At 46.4% G+C, this 22,870-nt stretch overlaps 1 protein-coding gene across 1 annotated transcript in view; it reads left to right on the top strand.

Annotated features, from left to right (window-relative positions):
* FGFR3 (fibroblast growth factor receptor 3) overlaps window positions 1-22,319 on the top strand; it is a 54,837-nt gene extending 32,518 nt beyond the window's left edge. The window contains exons 4-17 of the mRNA XM_075709776.1: window positions 485-654; window positions 5,141-5,264; window positions 5,689-5,879; window positions 10,797-10,941; window positions 13,630-13,817; window positions 14,696-14,844; window positions 14,936-15,057; window positions 16,299-16,409; window positions 16,567-16,757; window positions 18,154-18,276; window positions 19,882-19,952; window positions 21,390-21,527; window positions 21,963-22,068; window positions 22,155-22,319. Of these exons, the coding sequence (XP_075565891.1) occupies window positions 485-654; window positions 5,141-5,264; window positions 5,689-5,879; window positions 10,797-10,941; window positions 13,630-13,817; window positions 14,696-14,844; window positions 14,936-15,057; window positions 16,299-16,409; window positions 16,567-16,757; window positions 18,154-18,276; window positions 19,882-19,952; window positions 21,390-21,527; window positions 21,963-22,068; window positions 22,155-22,319 (1,994 nt within the window). The remainder of the gene's footprint in view (window positions 1-484; window positions 655-5,140; window positions 5,265-5,688; window positions 5,880-10,796; window positions 10,942-13,629; window positions 13,818-14,695; window positions 14,845-14,935; window positions 15,058-16,298; window positions 16,410-16,566; window positions 16,758-18,153; window positions 18,277-19,881; window positions 19,953-21,389; window positions 21,528-21,962; window positions 22,069-22,154) is intronic.
* Window positions 22,320-22,870: the final 551 nt, after the last annotated feature.

Raw genomic sequence — 22,870 nt, 5'->3', positions numbered from 1 at the left:
TTTGTGCTTACTGAGACGCAAAATTTTCCAGTGCACTCAGATAACACTTTTTCTCCGGTCCCTTGCTGGCTCATCAACATTTTTTTTACAGTTCCAACATCTTTCTGCTGTTCGTGCTTCTTGGCTACTATTGTCCCAAAGGTACATCTGTATCTTTTTACACGCTGAGGCCAGATTCTCATCCTGATCTGGGATGACTCTCCCTGTTGATTTAAAAGCAGCTACTCTAGATTTATACTGGCATTACTGAGACAGGAACCTGGTCATGAACCTTTCATCACAAACCTAAAATGCAAACACCCTGTCTACATCTATGAGAGTAATTTAGCTGGAAAGCATTTCTGTGTCATTTATCTTAACTGCAGCAGGTAGCAATTTAACTGTCACTCCGCACATGCCAAAGCCTTCTCAAATGCATCTGCTCACCAGCTGATATCCTCCACAGCAGAAATGGGCCTGTTTAACTTGGTCTTTCCTTCCTCAGGTGTCCCCTTCTGGACCCGGCCAGATAAGATGGAGAAGAAGCTGCTGGCAGTTCCCGCCGCCAACACTGTTCGCTTCCGATGTCCGGCAGGTGGAAACCCAACTCCTTCCATCTACTGGCTGAAAAATGGCAAGGAGTTCAAGGGAGAGCATAGGATTGGGGGCATCAAGGTAGGGCCTTGGTTTGAATCTCTGTTTTTATCAGGAGCTTTCTACCAACTGTAGAAAATTGTATTTCACGGTGATTAACATGTAAGAGCACGGTCCCAACTGTGTGGGAATGGGGGTGTCTCTGGCAGCCTTAGCAATTGCTCGACACCAAAGTGTTAAATAGGGCTGCTGTCCCTTGGGATTGAGGGCTAATTCCCTCTGAGTTTGTCTATAGTGGTCATTCAGGGACTAGGTAAAATGAGGTTGGGTTTATGGTTGCGTTGTGGACAGTGATGAGAAAGCAGAAGCAGAAACTTCTGTCCTAATTTCTGGAGATCAGCCCAGTGCATTGAGACATGTTAGACCGAGCCGTAGCTACTCCCAGCTTTCAAGGAAAAACGACTGCATCCTTTGAAAGGTGTAGGAAGGACCTCACCAAAGAGTTGGACTGTCATGCTGGGGGTCATTAACATTCTTGTGGTATAAATTACTGACCCTCAGTCAAGTGTTGGATTCCCTTGTAGCCAGAGCAATAGCATCTGCTCCTTGGCTGCTTTCTCCTCCTTCCTTCCTTTCTACCATAAGGTGTTCTGGAAAATGCTCTGGCTTGTGCTTATAGATGGAGCTAAGGGACACAAAAACCCACTGCACTCAAATGATTTAATTAGCCAGAAGTTTCTGTGCTACTGTATATGATGAATTATGGCAGGAGTTTAACAGGAAAATCAGCTCTTCTGTGATTTTGTTGTTGTTATTCCTTCATCCCCTTGAGGTCACAGGCAGACTCCTTTCAGGTTTTATTTGGGGAGAATAAAACTGCCAACAGCTGATTGTAACAAAATCAGCATAGCAGAAAGGACTCCTGAGCAGTGATTTTTGCCTGCACTCTGCCAGCCCTGGCGTATCCCTGGGCTACTGCTAAGGAGAGAAGGTGATTTTTAGGAAGGCACCTTCACGAGTACTCTGAATAGCTGTGTGCTGATGCCTACCACATCTGTAGCATTTTGAAAGGGGGGCTAGGCATGCAAAGCGTGCCGGGCTCCAGAAACCAGAAAGGGATTCAAAAAAGTCTTCCCTTCCCACAGTTTTGGGCTGTTTCTTTCCTGTTAGCTCAGACCCGTTCCTGAAAGAGCCTTTTGTGGTTGCTCCAGTGAAGCCTTTGAAGCTTTCCCCTCAGCCCTGTCCCTGCTCCAGCCTGGACGAGGCTGAGGACACGCTCAGGTTTGGATCTTCTGAAAAGTTAAGGAGGGAAAAGAAGTGGGGAAGCAACTCCTGTGGGTAAACAGCCTTTCGGCAGATAACATTCACAAAGCACAAGCATCTTTTACTAATTGCAGACTGTAAGGATCATCATGAAGTGTTTTCAGGCTTGCGTGCGCCATTCGAGCGGCTTTTTACAAAACTATGTGACATCAGCTGCACTAAATTATGCTTGCAGAATAAAATCTAAAGCTGAAAGCAATTCCCCTACCCACTTCCCAGTGTTTTTAATCTATCCTTGAGTTTAAATTGACACGTTTCATCCGTAGTGAGTCTTTGGCATCACTGTGCTTTGTTTCTCCAGGGGCACCTTCCAGCAACAAGCCAATGCTTAAAGAGCTATTGAAGGCAATGTCAGGCCAATTACAGCAAGATTGGTTTAAGCTCTCTATCTGTCTAGGTGCAGTTCTTTGTCCCTTTCTTGATATAAAGACGTCTTTCTCTCTCTGTAATTTTCCTTCCCTTATTTGCTTGCTTTTGCTCTTGAGCCGTGGTTAGCTGTAAGTAGTCTAATGTAAATCTCATCCAGTATAAATATACTGATAGATATCAGCTGAGATTTGAACCAGAAAAAGAGATTGAAAACCTGCTCAGTATCTCATGTATTTAAGATTTAAATTCCCTGTTACAACTTAGCTTCATAACAGGATTAGGCAGATTGAAAAGAATGGGCAAGATCCAGATCTGGCAGAGTTTGGTTGGCTTACTTCACCTTGAGATCTGATCTTAACCCAGAAATCCTTAAGCTGGGAATGTTCTCATTTGTTTTCAGCGTGTGGAAGAGTTTAAACGTTGATTGCGAAAGGTCTGTGGTCAGCAGATGAAAGCTGACCACTCTTCCACTTCTGCCTCAAATGGCATTTAGATCATGTGTGATTCCCTGGTGTTAAGTCTGCAGGAGACAAGGGTGAGTGTTGAAAACATGAAGTCCAGGCTAACCTAGTTTTGTTGCAGTTCATCCTTAACTGGTAAAGAAAAGAAATTCATATGACTTATCATATGAAATTTCCCAAAGAGCATTAATGGTTAAATCCTTGTTGGAATCTCTGATATTGTAAGCCTGTGTGTGTTAAATGACCCTAGAAGGGAAGATGGAGAGGGAGGGGAGATAGAGGATTATCCCTTCCCCAGACCATTGCACTGACTTGCATACCAGTCTGGCGAACACGGACTGAGGTTCCAAGGCTGTCTGCAAATGTTTGTTTCACAAGGAGCCAAGAATGACAACACCAAATAAACCAGAGGGATTTCCAGTATCTCACCCACTTGTTTAATGCCTCCACTAAGTCACTTCATGTTTCTAGTGTTTTATCAAGTGTGGCGACTATCCTAGCTTGGGAACATCCCTTTTTGTTATCCTTTAAATCTAGACACCAGTCTCAACCTAAAAAAAAAAAATCTTACTGCTTCTAGAAGAGTCCAAACAAGTTCTGCCCCATGAGCCTATGCCCCCCAGCTTCTCCTCTCTGTTAAGAGTCCAAAGTCCCCATCACAAACTGATGAAGAGAAGTTCTTTGAAAGTGTCATAAAAGTGTCTTTGAAAGTAAAACACCTATTTTGGACCTGATTTTATAATACAGGTCAGACTAGGGCATTGTCCATGTATCTGGAGCTCCATTTCCTTGGAGTAGCTCTTAGAGATTCCAGAGGCAAATGCTTTGCAATGCTGAAAATTGGATTAAATGAAATCTTTAGACCCAACTGTGAGACAAGCCAGTATGGAAATGAGCCACTGAGCAGCCACAAATTTGCATTGAAACTTCCTTGACAGTCCGGTATGTTCAGCTGTGAACACAGGGTCCAGACTCTCTGTTCTCCGAGCATCTTTTACCCTGTAATTGCCACGCTTCTGCTACTGAACAACCAACAACTGGACATGAGATGTACCAAGTGGGATGTTGCTTTACAAAACGTGTAATGTTGGTTTTGCATTGAGCTCCATCTGTGCTGTCCTGGGTGGGCAGAGGGTGCAGTCAGACCTGACCAGACATCTGCAAGAACCGAGATTTCTGTACAGAGTGTTTAGCCACAGCCTCCTATTACCTATAACCTGAAATGAAAGGAAATGCTATATTCAGCGGCCTCTGAAAAGTGGGGTGCTCAGCAGTGCTGTTCCCAGGGGTGCAGAGATCTACAAAGCAAGGGGCTTTGTTAAAATAACTTTTGCTTGCTTATGTTGCAACTAAGCTGCCTAGTCCTATGACTTTAAACCTTCCCTTCACAAAACTCTGGCTTTAATTGCGACTTGGCCCTTTAAAGGAAAGCATGTGGATGCAATTTATGTGTAGCAGAAGAGGTTAAATGACTTCATATTTGAGTTCACCTGCTGCAGCAAGAAACATCCAGGAGCAGTTATGCCCTTGTTTTTTCCATCAGCTCTTGACATTCTGTAGCACAGTGTTACTGTAATCTCCTGCTTCTGTGTCCTTGGAGTCACCTTCAAAATGTTTAATAAAGTTAAACGTTCTGCTCTGGGCGGCAGAAGGCATCAAATTAATATCCAGAGATTTGGAGAGCTTTCATATGCTATGCATCCTGAAGTCATCTTTGTTAGTGTTGGTTGCTTTCTGTATTCAAAATTTGCTTTCTGTATCCGTTATTTCCTTTGTACTCATTATAAACAAATGTTCTAGCTGGGAGCACAGGGCAGCAGGTCAGGGTGGAGACATGGGTTGTGCTTTCCCTTCTACTACTGAACAACCAACAACTGGACATGAGCCACATCCAGAAAACCAATATAAAACTTGGTGCCAAAAGAGAAGGGCTGACCAGGCATCCTAGAGACCAGACTTGAAGCTGGGCATGTTTTCTCCTGTTTTTTACAGGGAATTTAGGGGACTAATTTAGCTGTAGACACCCATTTCTGTTCACACAGGTGCCATGCCCTGTTGCCTCCATAGCACACATCTTTAAAATAAGTTATAGATGGAGGGAGGAGTATGATCTTTATTGTTGCTAGTCATCTCATGGGGTATATGTAGCAGTCAATAAAGGTCTGCAGACAAGAGTATGATATTTTGAGCTGACAGAGTCTCTGGACCAGAGCAGAGCGTGCTGTTCATGCATTGGTCTTAATTCCCTTTCACATTAAGACTTTAATGATCCTTGAAATGAGTCCTTGTGATGTTCAGGCTTACTCTGGGGTCTGTTCATGCTGCCCAAGTGTAGAAGTTCACTGATTGTTCACTGGTTTGAAGGTGGTGATGGCGCTTGACCACAGGCTTGATGGTTTGATTTCTTCTTCTAGTTGCGACACCAGCAGTGGAGCTTGGTGATGGAGAGTGTTGTGCCATCAGACCGAGGAAATTACACCTGTGTTGTGGAGAACAAATATGGCAATATTAGGCACACATACCAGCTTGATGTATTAGGTGAGATTTCCACTGTTTTCCTTCAACAGCTGATCTGTGGTGATGTTGAACAGGCACATAGTGGGATATGGGAAGCAGGAGCTTGGTTTCTTTCCCAAAGGGCTGAATCATGCATCTTCTGAAACCGATAACAAGCTTCCTGTTGGCCAACAATTCAGACTCAGATCTGTGATCAATAAATTACTTAGCTGGTCTACAGAGGGGCCAGAAGGAATGGCAGGGCTGAGATGCCTCCTCCATTTCCAGGTGGTTCTTCCCTGTTTGGCTTGAGAAGCGCTGGGTAGAGCGGTGGCCAGGACACCTAAGGGGAACAATCCCAGTCTGCACCCTTTCTGCTGAAAAGCCAGGAGATGAAGGGTTCAGAGGAGAATCCTTGCTGGAGGAAGGATGGATAAATTAGGATTTCCCTCTTTCTTTTCTTCAGAAAGGTCACCCCACCGACCAATCCTACAAGCAGGGCTCCCTGCCAACCAGACTGTGGTGGTAGGGAGCAATGTGGAGTTTCACTGCAAGGTCTACAGCGATGCCCAGCCTCACATCCAGTGGCTGAAACACGTGGAAGTCAACGGCAGCAAATACGGACCCGATGGGACGCCCTATGTCACAGTGCTGAAGGTTGGTACACGCTCCTTCTTCTCACCCTCAGGACAGTCTTTCCTCTGCCTAGGTCTCAGTGTTACAGAGTTGGCAGCTACATTGTGGGGATACTCCTCAAAGAAACCCACTGCTATACTCATGGCAAGAGAGATCAGCACTGAGTAAAGGTGCTCACCATCAATGGAAGCCATAAACTTCATTTGCATGTTTATAAATAAGCCCTAGACTAGCAGTGCAATGCGAACTAGAAATTCCCAACAGAATATGTTCGATGCCACAGTTCCTAGAAGGGTAATAATGATTTAAATAAGATTTTTGGGAGCTTAAGGTCTCATTTTCTGTAATTGTTTTGTGTCTATAAGAAAAAAATCACAAGAATAAGCCAAGGACAGCTGTTGGGATTGTTCTTTCCTTTAAGCCCATGCAGTGGAATACTCTGCTTTTTGGAGGGGGTACAGCACAAATGTCCTAAAGTCGATGTTCCAGACTCTTCTGTTTGCCAGAGGTAACACAACTACTGTAGTGGCTCAGATAAGCAAAGTAGTTGTAAGAGCTGAGGCAACTGTGAGAAATGCAGCATAATAAAAGAGAAGCTGTCAGATTGCATTTGACCTAAAATTGTAAAAATAACCTTTTTTTACAGCTTCAATAGAAGTATTTTCAGGGCTTATTACAATAAAAGGCTCCCAACTAAAACACATTCTTTCCTTTTCCAAGTAAACACGCTGCAGCGTGCACATGCTAAATAATGCTGAACTACCAGCACCTGAGAGCCAAAATAGTCTTGTTCCAGCCACTAACATTTGTGAGCATTGCTATTACCCATGCTCAGGAAAGCCTTTTATTTTTTTTTTATTGAGCAAAAACTCACTTAGTAAGACTCTACTTGTTAAAATCTTTCTTGAAAGCGAACTTCCAGGTTACAGCCAGAACAAAGCCAGCGGGTCTGGTTCCCCTCAACCTATGCAAATATAAAAAGTAGAGAATAGAGAGTGAAACGTACATTGGACTTTTAAAATCCCCCCCTTTTTTTTTAATAATTAAAGGCATCCCGTGTTGGTATTTATTAAAATATATAGGGCCAGATGCAGTTTTTCTGGCTCTGCAGTTACAGCTGAAAGCGGGTTTTGTCCCTGCAGTTTCAAGCTGAGGTTGTCCTGTGCATTGGACATTCCCCGTGCACATCCTGCTGCACACACCCTTCTCTTTGTATGCAGTTTTAAAAAAACCCCACTTATCAGACAGCATCTACAAAACTGTAACTCAGCCAGTTACATGATAATAAAAGCCAGAGACCCTGGAAATAATTACACAGATTGAAATAACAGATTGGTTGGAAGAAATGGCTGGAGACAGTTCTTCAGGATTGGCAACACGCGCTTCTCGCGAGTTGATAAAACTTTTGATTTTCTCGCTGTCTCTCCAAATGTGTTTGAATTATGCATATTTGAATTTCCCCCTGGTTTCACAGCCCAGTACCACGCTCTGAATAGCTGGCTGTGTCACATGCCATCTAGTATAGTCTCCGAGCTCCGTGTGTGGTCCCCGTGGGATAAAGTGCTACCTTTTGGAAGTTTGCAGAGCCGCTGCGAACAGTGCCTTGTGTCACAAGCACAAGCTCCCATTTTGCTGTGGCAAAGAACATATAAATAGTCCGTATAAATAGTGTTTTAAAATTAAGTTGGAGCGGCACCGGGGTGGCTAGGTAATTAGAATTGCCAAATACCTTCTCTTCTGTGGACGGCAAAGGCTCTGCATTCCTCGAAGGGGAGCACAGGCAGGCGTTTGAAAGCGCAAGTTTTGTTTGGTTTTATTTTTTTGCTGAATAGGACCAGCACACGTCTATTTACTACTTCTGGTTAATCAGGAATGCTTTGAATTGTATTAATGCCGGCATCAGCGCTGGGGCACGGAGCATTTCCATTTTGGGATGCATCTTTTGTGCGCCAGTACTGGGCCTCCGTGGAGCTGTATCAGGCCCAGCTTTGCAGGGATTTTTTTTTTTTAATGTGTTGTGTGCTTGTTTTTTAAAAATAAAGATCTGATAAAATGATCTCACCGTCATCTTGGGGCCAGTCCGTTGGCTTTATAGGCTCATTCCCCTCATGCCACGCAGCGCTGTTGCTCGGACCCAGCATCCTGGCAGTGCTGCTGGAGCAGGGTGCTGTTAACAGCCCTTCCCTGCCCACAGCTGCTTTAGAGAGGGCTCCCTCCTGCCCGGTGCCTGCAGGGAGATAAGGCTTTTTTATCAGCCTGCCCTTCCCTCCTGCCTTCAGGAGATTCTGTGGAGTGTAGCAGCTGCTGTGGGGCGGGTTGTGCATGGGGAGTATTCCGGTCTCCATCGGGGTGAGGGGGAAGGAGAGGTGCCCAGCACATGAAATTCCCCCCTCACATCTAAATGGGGGGAGGGGGGCGGTGTCAAAACCCACCCCAGTCCAGATGGATAAATTGAATGCCGTACTTTCAACCCATTTTTTAAACAGCCTGACAAAACCAAGCCATCACCTGCATCAGTTCCTGAAAGCCTGGGCTAATTTGTGATCAAAGCAAACCCCTTTTTCTTTGCAGAAGAGTGCTAAATGCATTCCAGTTACGGAGCGGGGGCTGGCAACACGGTGCCCAAGCTTTGTCAAAGGCTAAATTGTATGTTCTGCATTGAAACATGCCCGGTTTAATTATAAACAAGGCAGCAACAGCAGGCAGGCACGTTTCCCCACTAGTCAGGACAGGCAAACTTGCCAGCACATAAGCCTTAGAGATGAGATCAGGTCAAAACTGGTGGTGTTTGTCATCAGACGTGGACATCGGGGCTCCTCTCTGATGCCACCTCTGGCTTCAGTTCCTAATAACTGCAACCCTGTTGATTTTAACGGGCTGCAAGTCATCTTGGCAGGATCAGGCCTTGAAATCGTAGGCACCGAGACTGGGCTGGAGAGCGTAAGACCAAAAATGAGAAGACCAATGGTTTTATTTTCATTTCCAGAAATGAAGCTGATATTTTTTTCTAGACTTTCCCTAGGCTACTTCTGAGGCCACCCAAAATAGTTGTGCATTTTCAACCAAAATAAAAACCACTGTTTAGGGAAAAAACTGATGTGCTGTTGTGACAGCGTGGAAGAAGAGAAATAAAACCCTTGCTTAAGAGTCTGAAGTTTGTTTGATTTATATGCACCACTTTATTTAGTAAAGAAGAGGCTCCTATAAGCAGTGGAAAAAATTACAGCTAATTTCTGAAAGGCAAAGTCAGCAGCGAGTTTCAGACCGCCACTGCTTATATTTTGTTTCCAAATTCTATTTTGGAATCTGATAATTGAAACAGTATTTGCTGAGCCGGGTTGCAAACACAAATCTCTGCTTAAGCCCTTTCTCTGGTGCTCCTGTCTGCAGAGTTATTAGGAAACTGTAGGGCCTTTGACGGCTGTCAGATGGAGAAGTGGGAAATAGGTCTGTTTTAAAAAAGAAATTGCATGTGTGCCGCTAGTGAAGGGAAGGGAGTTCACTTGCACGTGGTTTGGGGACCAGATGCAACTTCTCTTCTTCGCCCAGGTCCTGGGTTAGGTCTCTCACCGCAGGGTGAGCTGGGGGTGTTGCCACAGCTGAAAAGAAAATAGCCATGAACAGTCAATCCTAGCTAATGTAGGTGCGATGGAGGTATTGTTTGGTTTACTGAAGTTCAGGTTTCTGTCTATTCCTGCAGTCTTGGATCAGTAAAAACGCTGAAGCCGATGCTAACCTAAATCTGTTCAATGTGACAGAACAAGATGAAGGAGAATATCTGTGTAGAGCCAACAATTTCGTAGGCATAGCCGAAAAACCATTTTGGCTCCACATTCGCAAACCAAAACCAGGTAAACCACAGACTCTGTCCCAAGGCCCTGGCAACTGCAAGAATGAGCTATAACATTTTTAAGAAGCTAGTGATTAAAATTACTATTCATTTTGTATTATACCCTGTCAACTGACGCTGAATGGCTTTATCTTATTTTCTTGCTAATTTTTTTTTTTTTTTACAAGAATGTAACGCCTATACAGCAATTGCCATGGAAAAATTCCCACAATAAAATGACTGTCAAATTTCGCTATCAACTCTTCACGCTTTTATTCCTTTCCCTTCCTTACAATTGAGTGCTGATAACAGAATTGCATGTTAATGACCTGTGACGTTCAAAGCTCTGGAAAACCAAGCTGTTTCAAGATTTTCACCTATAAAACTGAACTAATCAGTACACAAATTTCTGTCCCTTGGAGGAGTAATGGAGAAATAAATATCAACATTGGCTCATGAAAGCAAACATGTTAAATAGAGAGCAGCAGCAATCTCGTGGGCTCTGGGGTTTGACTCCAGCCTGGAGGGTTTGGCTGCTGTGTTGCTCAGTGCCACTGCAGGGAAGTTCCTTACAGGTACCTTCTTGTAGTCAACCAGAGTTACATTACAGCATCGAGGGCTTTGAGATGCCCACTCTGAAAAAATTCTAAAAAATACTATATTTTTCAGTGAACTAATGAATAAAAATGTTTGTATGTTCCTCTGATCAGCACTTGAGTCTTTCCCCACTACATCTCCCCTCCTTTCTCTTTTCTTTCTGTCTTTTCTCTCCTCTTTTACCATCTTCCCCACCCCCACCCCCCGACTCACCCTACTAACCCAAAGTCAGTCATATTGTGGGGGCAATTTTTCATTTGGATGCTTTTGCTTGCATGCTTCTTTAGTGGGACAGAGTAAGAACCTGGTGAAGGGAACTTTTTTTTGCTTTTGACTACAGGTTGCAGAGGGGAGTGAATAAATAAATGTGGAAGATGGGCCATTGGAAAAAAAAAAACAACCCACCTTAATCTGCTTTTGAAATTTGCCTGTGGTGTCCTCACACTTGCTGGGAATGTGGCTTATTCTCTGTTTTCCCTCTTTCTATATGTGTGTGTTTTTTTTCCCTGTAGACAGCAGGTGTTAACACAACGGATAAGGAGCTAGAGATTCTGTACTTGCGAAATGTTACTTTTGAGGATGCTGGGGAATATACTTGTCTCGCAGGGAATTCTATTGGGTTCTCACATCACTCTGCTTGGCTGACGGTGCTACCAGGTATTTCCTTCTGTGCTGGCCTCTCTTTCCCTCTCCAGGGTGCCTTGATGTTTTGCTTTAGAAATGCCAAGTTCCTGCAGACCGCCCCTTGCTTGGAAGAGGGCATGTTATCCAGGGAGGGCTCTCCTCTGGGATTTGCTGTGTGGGTGGTAAATCCGCACAGAAGAAGACCTCTGTTGCATATTCACAGCTGACATTTTTTGCGTTGCGTCTCAAGATTTAAATTATTTTTTGCAGTAACGATACAAAATGCCCAGTATCTTTTTTTGATCTAGATAACAAGGAGGTTTTCACAGCCTCTTTGTTAGGAGACTGTTAAGTGCCAGAATGAGGAACTTTGTCTTCTTACACTGCCAGTGGGAGAAGAAAACCTCCCCATCAGATGATCCAAGGCACCTAAATTGGACATGGACTGTCAATGATGTTATGAAGGAGCCTTTCTGTCTAACCTCATATCTTAACCTAAAATTAGATGCATAAGTGGTTGGTGTGAGTACACCTTCCCTGCCTGTAGTGTTACTTCTACTTCACGGATGAATAGGCCAGGATAGATAGCGATCTCAAACAGAAGGTTGAGAAGAGTCATCTGTAGAGAGAGCCCAGGAGTCCTGGCTCCCAGGGGCATTGCACTGCCTGCTCCAGCTGGGATCGTTGAAAGCTGCAGTGAGCTTAAAACCCAAGGCCAGAGTGACCTGAATTTTGTGGTCCTTCCATATGCAAAGCTCTCATTGACAAAGAAGCCAGCACAGAATATGCAACAGAGGGGTCTGCTCTCCAAAAGAGGGGGATGAAGCTGTGCTGTCCCTTCACCTGAGGAATCTGCCTCTGACTACGGGATAGGCACAAGCACAGTCCAGAAAAGCACCAGCAATGTTCATATTGAATCTCATAGGTGCTGTGCCTTGCAGATGGTGCAAGAGCAGACCTGGAGTATGTTCAGTAGACCCTTACTGAAAGGGTACCCAAAGTCCTGTACACCCCACTTTGGCTCACCGAGTCATAGACCACATTTGGGTCCATATTGCAACACATCCATCTCAGGATGTGTTTAGGAACTGGAAACTTTGGCATTTCTAATCCTGACTTCATCTGTGCGGGTGATTTGGATGTAATCACTTTTACTGGGGCTCAAGAGGGTTTCCTCCATGCCCAGCCCTGCTGCCAGTGGGATCTGCTGGTCTTTTCTCTGTTTATTTGCCAGCTCTAAAATAGCTGATCTGATTCTGTTTCTGCTTCTGCCATCCGCTGGATGAGAAATTGTTTCCTTTGGTTCAAAGACTAATGTCTCTATTATTCTGAGAATCTCATGATACTGTCTCATCCAACTGTTATAGTGTTTTTACAATGTATGGACTCACACCTCTTATTTAAGCAAAGAATAAGCAGGAGAAAACCCACCAAAAGATCTGAAGTGGAACTTTATATTGAAGTCAGACATACTGAAGGACAGCCATCTGTGCAGCAGCAGGCCCCGAAGCGCACAGAGAAGGTGCAGGATACAGCCCATCTGGGGAACCTCTGCTTGTAAGCCCCTGTCCACACTAAGGGAGGAGAGACATGGAGCAGAGGGTGAGACGGTGTGAGCCAAGGCAGCAGAGCTGTGGCACCGACCGTAGTGCCTGATCCCGGGAGATCTGGTAACCCTTCCCCTCAGGGGGAGATGGCCGCTTGGCAGGATCAGGCCCTGCACAGCTGACACACAGGCTGGTGCAGCCCCCAGTGTCACCGACAGCCCTTTCTCCATGTCCCACTGGACACAGCCACCAGAGACCTGATTTGGAGCCTGCTGCTGCCAGGGGCAAAGCTCCTGCTGCTTGCCAAAGATGCTGCTTTGGGGCAGCAGTGATGTCCACAAGCCGTTAGTGAGCTAAGTGAGCTAACCCCACTGGCATGACTTCATTATAAAGTTTCCCACTGCTGACTGTTCCTCTGATGCCAGTACACCTTTGGGTGACAGAAAACCAGTCCCACCGTGGCTCCTTCCTCTTGTCTATGTGCCTGTCCTGAAAGGAACAAGGAAGGAAACACAGCTGAGCTTTGCTCGTCCCCAAAAAGTCTTGCTAGTGGGCAGCCACTGCTGATGGGCTCATGCCATCACCCTCTGGGCCAGCCCTTCCAGCCTCCTCCCAGCAGAACTAAGTTTTCATTAAATAATTACGCAGATTGCGCTCATGAGGGTTTTCCCCCATGTGATGCCTTACCCTGGATGCCCTTCGAGCCCCTTGGTCCCTCAGGGCAGGCACTGGTCCAGTGGAAGTCTTTGCTGGAGAAGCCGAATCATAAAGTGCAGCAAACCCCAGTTCTGCAGCCTTTGCACATCCAAGGCACCCAGGTACATGGTGTGGATGTGCAGGGAGAGCAAGATCTGGGTCAGAGGGACAGCACAGACATGTGCAGATGCCTTCAGCCTAGAGCAGTGGTTTTCAACCTGTGGGCTGAAGGCTTTTAGAAACCCCAGGGTTGCATCAAAGGCCAGTAAAATTGCCCCAAAAAAGGCAAACTGAATTACTGTTTTAGCTACGGCTGCAGGTGGAAAACCACTGGCCTAGGAGAGTCCCCTCACTGAAGTCACTTGGAAAATTGGCGTAGATGAACAGGTCCTCCCCAAATTCCTTGTGCTGCATGTGTGTAGTTGCATGCAGGCAGCTGCCTGCACTGTCCTGACTGACATCTCTTGTCACCCCGCAGCAGAGGAGCTCATGGAAATGGATGATTCGGGCTCAGTGTACACTGGCATACTCAGTTACGGCACTGGCTTTGTTCTCTTCATCCTCGTGCTGGTCATTGTGATTATCTGCAGGATGAAAATGCCAAACAAAAAAGCCATGAACACCCCCACTGTACAGAAAGTCTCCAAATTTCCGCTCAAAAGACAGGTAACAGAAAGTAGATACAAGATTCCTATTCCCCGCTATGGTCATCCCTCTTTTATTTTTTTCCCCCTGCTTGAAATTTTCTCTCTAGGTGAGAAACTCTACCAGAAAAACATTGCCCAAGAGGGGCATAAGTTGTCTGCACTCTAGGAGTTTAACCCCTTTTATTCATTTGTTTCTGTTCCAGTGGAGCAGTAGCTGGTGGCAGCTGGCTCTGGTTCATGAGCAGCTCCCAAGCAGCCACGTTTCTGTCGCCCTTGTCCAAGAGGGGCTGGCAGCACAGCCGTGGATGCCACAGAAAGCACATATTGCAGGGGAACAGTTTAGTCCAGGCTCCCTGGTGGAGTGGGGATTTGAGGAGCAAGAGCACATTTAATTGTGCTTGGTCCTGCTTTCTCAGAGGTCACTGGTGACTTGAACCAATTCCCGTGGAGGTGGGAGAGGGTCCTCTTTCTCCATGCAGTTAGAGATGCTCTGCTGCATAATTGCAGAGGGGCAGGAGCAAAAGGCACCATGTAAAACCACATAGTGAAGGGTACAGATTTCACAGCTTTGGCTGCAAGCTTATGGTGGGCGTTTACAGGGTCAGAACAGGAGAAGTCACTCCATAGCCTGTACCTGCTATGGAGATGCACACAGAGCAACTGAACAGATTATACCTCCTACCTGTTGGAGGGCACTGGCTCTGTCCCTCCTTTCCACCAGCTAAAAACCTGACCACAGGTGCCTACACCAGTGCATTTCTGCAAGGATGGGGGGAGAGAAGTTGCCAGAAAGGTGTCAGTGGGCAAAGATGGCTCAAACCCCCTCAGTGATCCATCTCAGGCACTGCCTTCCCATGGAATACAGTTGGCAATAACACTTTATTTGCTCTACCCAAGCAGGTGTCGTTGGAGTCCAACTCTTCCATGAATTCCAACACACCCTTGGTCCGGATCACGCGCCTCTCCTCCAGCGATGGGCCGATGCTGGCCAACGTCTCTGAGCTGGAACTGCCTCCTGATCCCAAGTGGGAATTGGCACGCTCTCGGTCAGTCAACCCACAGGTCAGGGTCCCCTTGCCTCCTGCGAGTGTCACCACCCCTGTACCCACTGACATGCCTGCTTGTTCCTCCCTCCAGCCTGACCTTGGGGAAGCCGCTCGGCGAGGGGTGTTTTGGCCAAGTGGTGATGGCAGAAGCAATTGGGATTGATAAGGACAAGCCAAACAAGGCCATCACGGTTGCTGTCAAGATGTTAAAAGGTATGGGGAGTTCACAGAGGGCAGAACAGCATATTGCACTGGGATTTCCTTTCATTCCCTCTCTTTTAAGTCTTTCATACAAACAGATAAAATAGAAGAAAGCAAGAACAGCCTTTCTTCCCCTTCATCAACATAGCCTGGGGGTGAGGGCTCTCTCCTTGGAGAACATGTAAAAGTGCAAATCCCATCAGGAAGAGGGAATGGGAATTAACCCAGTTCTCTGCCAAGGGGTAATAGCATCCCTGAGAAGAAAGGGAACCCCCTTCACTTCTAGCCAGCTCTGTGAATCAGCCCACTCCTTACTCCTCCTGTAACCAGTGATGCCTGTTCTAGCAAAAGCTTATGCAACAAGCTCAGGTGGCGTTTGCAGAAAGTTGGTTGACAGACTCCTTCTTGAGGAGTTTCTTCGCTGAAAAAACTCGATCCCAAACTCCTGAGAGGTTAGAGGGAGGCCAAAAATGGGGAAGTCACTGGGCACCTTCAGATGAATCTCTGTTTCCCCATCCTTCCCCCATGCACAGTAACCACAGGCAACACACAGACAAAATCACCCCGAGGAGTTCAGCTGGAGCAAGCAGGGCGGATGCTCCAACAGTGAACAGCGCGGGTTTGAGGTTACACGGGGCGACATCTTTAAAAAAAAAATTCTTATCAGAAGAAGATTCTTTTAATTTAGATCTCCTTCAGTCCATTCTGAAGTTGTTTTTGGAAGCAGGAACATTTCCATCTTTCCAAACAAAAGCATTCATTTGGGGAGGTTTTCCCCCATTTTTCTACTTCTGTAGAAGAATTACAGCTTGCCATGCAAAACATACGTTCCTTCCTCTAGTACCTCTCCCAGCTCTGACTTTCCCCCATCTTTAACTCTTTGCCCCTGGAGATGGGGGAGGGAAAAATCAGAAATGGAAAATGGTGCCAGGTACCAAAACTGACTTTTTTTCTTTAATACTTATCAGGATGAAACAGCAGAGGAAAGGTTTTATTGATTTCCATATGAACATTTCTCTATATATATTTGTTTTTTCTTCTTGAACAATTACGCTCTCTTTTTTTGAGATAGTATTTTTTGGTTTTGTTTTTATTCTTCTTCCCAAAGTAGAATAAAAACAAACACTGCCATATTTTGAGTACTGTTTCCCTATCAAAGCCCCTCATGGCTACGCAGCAGTTGTATTAACTACTTCACAAAACACTTATTTTCTTCCTGACATTTGTTTGCTTTCCTCTCTTGCTTTCTCCAGATGACGCCACAGACAAGGACCTTTCCGACCTGGTCTCTGAGATGGAAATGATGAAAATGATTGGGAAGCACAAAAACATTATTAACCTCCTCGGTGCCTGCACGCAGGATGGTACGTAGCAAAGCTGCCCGGTGCTTGCAGGGCCGTGGGAGGCTCAGGTTTGCCTGTCCCTTCTGTGTAATTACTCACTGGCTGCCCAAAAGGTCCCAGAGGAGACTTTGGTGGTCAGCTGTTCCTTCGCTGGATGCTGATGTGCTCTTGCTTGCAGGACCGCTCTACGTGTTGGTGGAATATGCATCGAAGGGGAACTTGCGGGAATACCTCAGGGCACGTCGCCCACCTGGCATGGACTATTCCTTCGACACCTGCAAGCTGCCAGAGGAGCAGTTGACATTTAAAGACCTGGTTTCCTGCGCCTACCAGGTGGCCCGTGGCATGGAGTACTTGGCATCTCAGAAAGTGAGTTGAGAAACCTCAGAAGTGTCGGTCAGGCCCATGTGTTCAAAGGCATGCAGTGCTCTGTGTGTGTAGGACAACTCGGGCAAAGCGTTGCAGGCTTCTCCCTTTAGAGACCAGATTTTTGAGTATGAAGTATCTTGGGTTTTTTGCAGAAGGCTTCGGCCGTATGCAGAAGTTTCGATATGCCGGCTGCATCCATGAGCCACGCAGCTGCACAGCCCTCGCTGTAACCTGCAGGCCTGTTAGCATCCCCAGAATGCATACAAAAGCACAAGCAACCCAGACCTTGGTGCAGTTCCTCAGCAATTCAGCCTCTACCACTCGGAGAGGTAACTGGCTTTCAGATGTGCAATCCTGAGGCTCGGGCAGCAGTGGTCAGGGTGAGCATCACACCAAGTTGTGAGCTTCCACTGTGAGAGACGTTACTTTAGACAATAGTGAGGAGCTGTGTGCACCCCTGTCCCCCTCGTCTCCCTTCTGAGATTACTAAAGAGGCAGAGCACCTACGAGGAAGCTGAGATCCTGGGTGTAGCTCATGTCTTCCTAGCTGTCACCAGCTCGGTGAGGAGCAGAGCTGGCAGTGGATTTGGCTTGATGCATGGCCGTGCCCAGGACATTCCCCGGGGAGCACTTTACTGGCGTTGAGCCAGCTGCTGCCTTTGCTTACATCATACCCTGGGATTAGTCCTGGTTTACCCTGACATCAGCAAGTGCAGAATCAGGCTTCGGGTTCAGGAAGCTGTGTACCAGCCAGCGTGACCTCTTTTTGCGGGCAGGAAACACTACGCCAAGAGCAAGTTCAGCTTCAGATGTCAGATGGGTTCATCCTGTGACTGCAGTTCAGGGTGGATGGTTCATGGTGGTTTTAAACTCCCTTTCTGCACAGTGCAGCTAATTTAGCTTCTTTCTCAGCTAACAACCATGATGTTGGGCGTTGGACTAGATGACCTTTAAGGGTCCCTTCCAACCCAAACCATTCTATGATTCCATGTATTTTGGATGTATTGGGGTTATCTTAATTTGAGGATTTTTTTCCTTTAAACATCAGCCTGCACTCCTCTTCCTGGAGGAAGAGCAGGGCAGAAAGACAACTTCACAGCCCAGTAGGCACCCACAGAAGAGGAGGGTTGGCTTTCTCATCCGTGCATCCCCTTTGGAGAGAAAAGATGTGTGGCTGTGACAGTGCTGAGGCTGCCGATTAGGTGTTGCTAAGAGGTGGCTCCCACCGAGCATGCATGATGGGGCAGTGACACAGGAACCGAGGAGTTAAGCAGTGCCCACAGCTTTATGAGCTTGGGAGTCAATGAAACGGCAGCTTATAAACCAGACGGTGCTGTTGGTTCCAAGGGCAGGCAGCTAACAAGCCCTTATTTATTGACTTGCTCACCTTTCACAGTGCATTCATCGCGACTTGGCAGCCAGGAACGTGTTAGTCACTGAAGACAATGTGATGAAAATAGCTGATTTTGGCCTCGCTAGAGACGTTCACAACATCGACTATTACAAGAAAACCACCAATGTAAGTACAGAGCTGCCAAGCATGTGCAGTTCTCCTTCTGGCAGGGAATTCAGCCATCCCTGCAGCAAGTGGCCCTTGTCCTGCATCTCCCTGTCTAGAGAGGCTTAGGAGAAAGAAATCTGCCGGTGGCCTCACCCCGTGAGGGGCTGTAGACAGGATGGCCCCAGGAGTCCACCCACCATCTGTTTTCTGCCTGACAGATACTGCTGGTGCTAACAGCCTATTGAGAGGTCTTGGCTCTGGCCAGGAGGCTCTAGATTAAGAGAAACCAAGGTTTTTACCAAAGGGGAATGGCGCACTTTCCAGTCTGCTCCACTGTTGTTCATAAAGGTGCCAAGGAGCCAACTTGTCTCCCACCAGAGCCCTTGACAGAGGAATGTCACTTTTTGTATACCTGAAGCTACCTGGCTTTCATGCATTTCTCTCTCCTTTTTACAACTGAGCTCTTTGGTTGCACTGCCAAGGGTGAGAAGATAGTCCCAGACAAGGCCTGAGTCCTGGAGGCATTTATATTTTCTGTAGAGATGAATTTATGAATGAAGGGCTGGAGAGGAGACCTGTGTCTTGGTTCAGAGCCCTGCAGCACATGTTGAGCTCTGAGCAAAAGCCGCAACTACAACAGAGTGCAGAGGTGACAGTGGAAGAGGCTGAGGGTATTGCAGGACCTGGGAGCCTTGTGACAGCAAGGGGTCTAAATGTCCAGGCAGTCCTACAAAGGCCACCATGCCCATACTGATCCTTTCCAATATCATATCAGAAATCTTTCTTAATTGCTGGGATTTCTTAATCATAAATTAATAAAAATTCTTGGGAATTTTAATCGTAGATCAGATGGATTTTTCCTGTTTGAGCTGTGTTGGACAGCTGGGAGCATAATCCCATTTGTGCATCCTGCCTCTGCCCCATCTCTAGTTGTCTCCCTCAATGAGACAGTAGTTCAGAAGAGGACAGAGCCCTCCCATAGCCAAATTATGCCTCAGATGTGAAACAGTCCTTTCTGACTCCCTCCAGGGGCCAAAGCCCAAAAGAATTATGATTAATCTAGTCTTTATTTCTCATATGTGACAGCCCATGTTTATGACCCTGATGTAGGATGTTCCCCTGGAAACCTGGGATCAGGCCTCCTCCTTTGGCCTCCAGTGGGATCAGGATTTGATTCTTAGAGGATCTGGCCCTTGCCTTCACTCTTGGAAGTTCCCTTCAACATCAGCCTAAGCAGGGTTTGGACTTGGAGTCAAACCGCTTCTTCTAACCAAAGAGATGGAAAGTGTCTCATGCTCTGCTGCAGAGCTCGCTGCATTTATGAGCAGTGGATGCTGTTCCCATGCAAAGATTTAGATGCTCTGATATGTTAAACCTGCCTTGGCAGTGAAATACAGTCCTCTACAGAGAGCATTTACTGCAAAGATTGTCAGCGAAAATCCAGGGATCAAATGCTCTAATCTGTTTATATGTGGCCACTACTGCTTTGCCCGGTGACCGGGAAGGCAGATGTGGTTGTTAATGAAAATGTTTCAAACTGGATTAGAAAAGAAGATTCAGATGGTGCCGTTGTGGCTGGGGGAATATGCTGATGGGATGTTCCCATTGTCTTCTTAATTACAGGGTCGGCTGCCTGTGAAATGGATGGCTCCAGAAGCCTTGTTTGACCGGGTCTATACTCACCAGAGCGATGTGTAAGCATACCCGCGCTTTTCAAAAAAAATAAAACAACGGGGAAATCAACACCTATAGTATCTTGAAGACAAATGTACTGCTAAGCACGAGCAGGGCTTGTTCACTGCTGGGGCGCCTGGGGATGCAAAAGCAAATAAATCGATTCCAAGCTACAGCTTTGCACAGGTGGTTTTATTTTACCATTATCTAGTTGCTTTCATCCAAGGATGTCTAGTGAGCTGTTGAAGAATTATTTGGAAGGCAGGCAGGTATTTCTTGTCCAGTTTATAGATGAGGAGTTCATCCTTGCAGTCAAAAAAATTTGTGCAAAAAAAAATCCATGCAAAACAAATTACCCTCAGCTTCCTCTATGCTTTGCCCCAGACAGTTACGCTTCAGCTGAGTATGTGGGATGAGCTTGAAATACTCTGTCCGCCGTTAGTAGAGTTGATCAGAGTATTCAACAGATATATTCTCAGATTAATTTTGCTGCTTCATTTATTTGCCTTTATTTTTCTTAAACCTGTCTTGTCTGGTTTTGTGCCTCTGCATGGTAAGCAAACAGCAGAGCCTGCCTTACGTGTAAATCAGTATCACATCTGAACTTTGCAAGGACTGAAGTAGCGTGGCATGCACACCAGCTTTTTTATTTTAATATTTGGTCGATAATGGCATTTTTACAGTAATTCAGCAGCCAGCCTGCCTTTTCCTGAAGTCTCACTGCTTGCAATTGGACAAATGAATCTTTCTATTTATGTATTTTTCACATACTTTGGCTTTTATTGATCTTAAGTCATAGTTTCCATGCTTAGGTAATGCTGCAGCAGGCATGACAGATAAATCAAAGCTAGAGAACGGGAGAGCAAGCGTGCGTGGAAGGAAACAGAGACAGATAATCCCTGTTTTTAAAAAGAAAACGAAGAAGGCAAAAGATAGTTTTGAAAAAGAGGACTTTTAACTAGAGCACAGCTGCGGGAGTGGAGTGTGTAACATTAGTGCTCTGCTGATTTTTGTTGGGGTATTTTTCTCTCAGCTTGGCCAGTGAAATGAGTGTTGTAACAAGCAAGTTTTGGTATCAGCTTGCACAATTAGTGGCCTGTGGTTCCAAGCCTGCAATTCAGTGAAGCTGTGCATGAATAATTTGATTTGTTCCATTCAGTGGAGCTGGTGGAAGACCTAACAAAGAGCTAGGGGTAATAGATGGGCTGTCACCTATCTGATTAAATGCTCATTTCAATTTCAGACTTGGTGCCTGGGATTTCTTTGCTATTGAGTTGGATCAGCAGAGATCTCCAAGTAACTAGTAAAAATGGCCTAGGCAATTAGTCATGCCATTGATGACTTTGTTAGCTATGCATGGCTGCACAGAAATAAAGCCGAGCTGGGGGGAGGGGATATGAGGGGGGAACTTGGAAAAAAAACTCATTGAATTTTAAAGATCTTTCTTTGGTTTCCAGCTGGTCTTTTGGAGTGCTACTATGGGAGATCTTCACTTTGGGAGGGTCTCCGTACCCGGGAATTCCTGTTGAGGAACTCTTCAAACTCTTAAAGGAAGGCCATCGGATGGACAAACCTGCAAACTGCACCCATGATTTGTGAGTGTGTGGTAGGGGGTGACCTCCTCACCCTGCTCCCCCTTCCCTCTGCAGCCAAATGCCACCCCAGGCCGTGGTTCAGGCCGGCGGGATATCCCCACTGTGAGATTGTGGAGCTGGCAGCGGGTAGGTTTACACACCCTGACACATTTCGGCTCAGCCCATGACTTGGTTGGCGGTTGGGGGTGCAGCTCTGGTGTGTCACCTTTAGGACAGCTCCTCCTCCTGCTTTGAGAGCACCAACGCACGTGAGGAGATCAATAGTGAGGACCGCAGCTCCACAAAACCCTCCTCCTACTATCCCAAGCTGACCACGCACCAGGGCCACCATGGCTGAAGTTGCGTTGGCCATAGCTGTTCTCTCGGGTGATTTGGGGGTGGGTGGGCACTCTTTAGCTCCACCATGGGTGACATTCCCCTCTCCCATCCGTGCAGGTACATGATCATGCGGGAGTGCTGGCACGCTGTCCCCTCGCAGCGGCCCACCTTCAAGCAGCTGGTGGAAGACCTGGACAGGGTCCTCACCGTGACGTCCACCGATGTGAGTGTGCCGGCATGGGCGCGGGGAGGGGTTGCTCGGTCCCCAGCGGGGGGCACCCAGCGTTGATGGGTCTGTCGCCCCGGCAGGAGTACCTGGACCTCTCAGTGCCCTTCGAGCAGTACTCGCCAGCCGGCCAGGACACCCATAGCACCTGCTCCTCGGGGGACGACTCGGTCTTTGCACATGACCTGCTGCCCGATGAGCCCTGCCTGCCCAAGCACCCCCCCTGCAACGGCGTCATCCGGACGTGAGGATACCCTGGGCAGACAGACGGACGGATGGACAGGTGGGCAGCGTGCCCACGGAGGCGCGAGGGTGGGGCGCCCAGGATGAAACCGTAGTGAAGGATCTTCCAGTGGAACTGTGTGGTGGTGCCCAGAGATTTGTGGTGTTGTCGAGCTGTTCAGGGTTAAAAAAAAAAAAAAACAAATTAACTTTTATTTTTGGTTTTTCTTTCCCCCCCGTTTGCTGTATAAAAAGTCAAGAAGCACTGTTTGGCCTGAAGGAACCAATCTGTTGCCAAGATGATTTATCATGTATGATTTTTTTTTGTTTATTTTTCATTTTTTGGTTTGTTTTTTTTTTTTTTTTTATTAAGCAGAATGTTGAACCTGGGGGGCACTGACCTCCCAGCCTCCACGCTTGCGTTTCGAGTGCCAAGAGTAGCCGTTCTGTGCCTGCAATACAAAGAAGAAGAAAAAAAAAAATCTTCCTTTTTTTTTAAAAAAAAAACACAAACGAAAAAAAAGTGTAAAGAATGTAGAAATTCTTTGCTTATGCAATCTGTACATGAACCTTTTTG

The sequence above is a fragment of the Pelecanus crispus genome, chromosome 4 (assembly GCF_030463565.1).
Source record: "Pelecanus crispus isolate bPelCri1 chromosome 4, bPelCri1.pri, whole genome shotgun sequence".
Lineage (NCBI taxonomy): Eukaryota > Metazoa > Chordata > Aves > Pelecaniformes > Pelecanidae > Pelecanus > Pelecanus crispus.
This window is presented reverse-complemented; position numbering and strand designations above follow the sequence as displayed.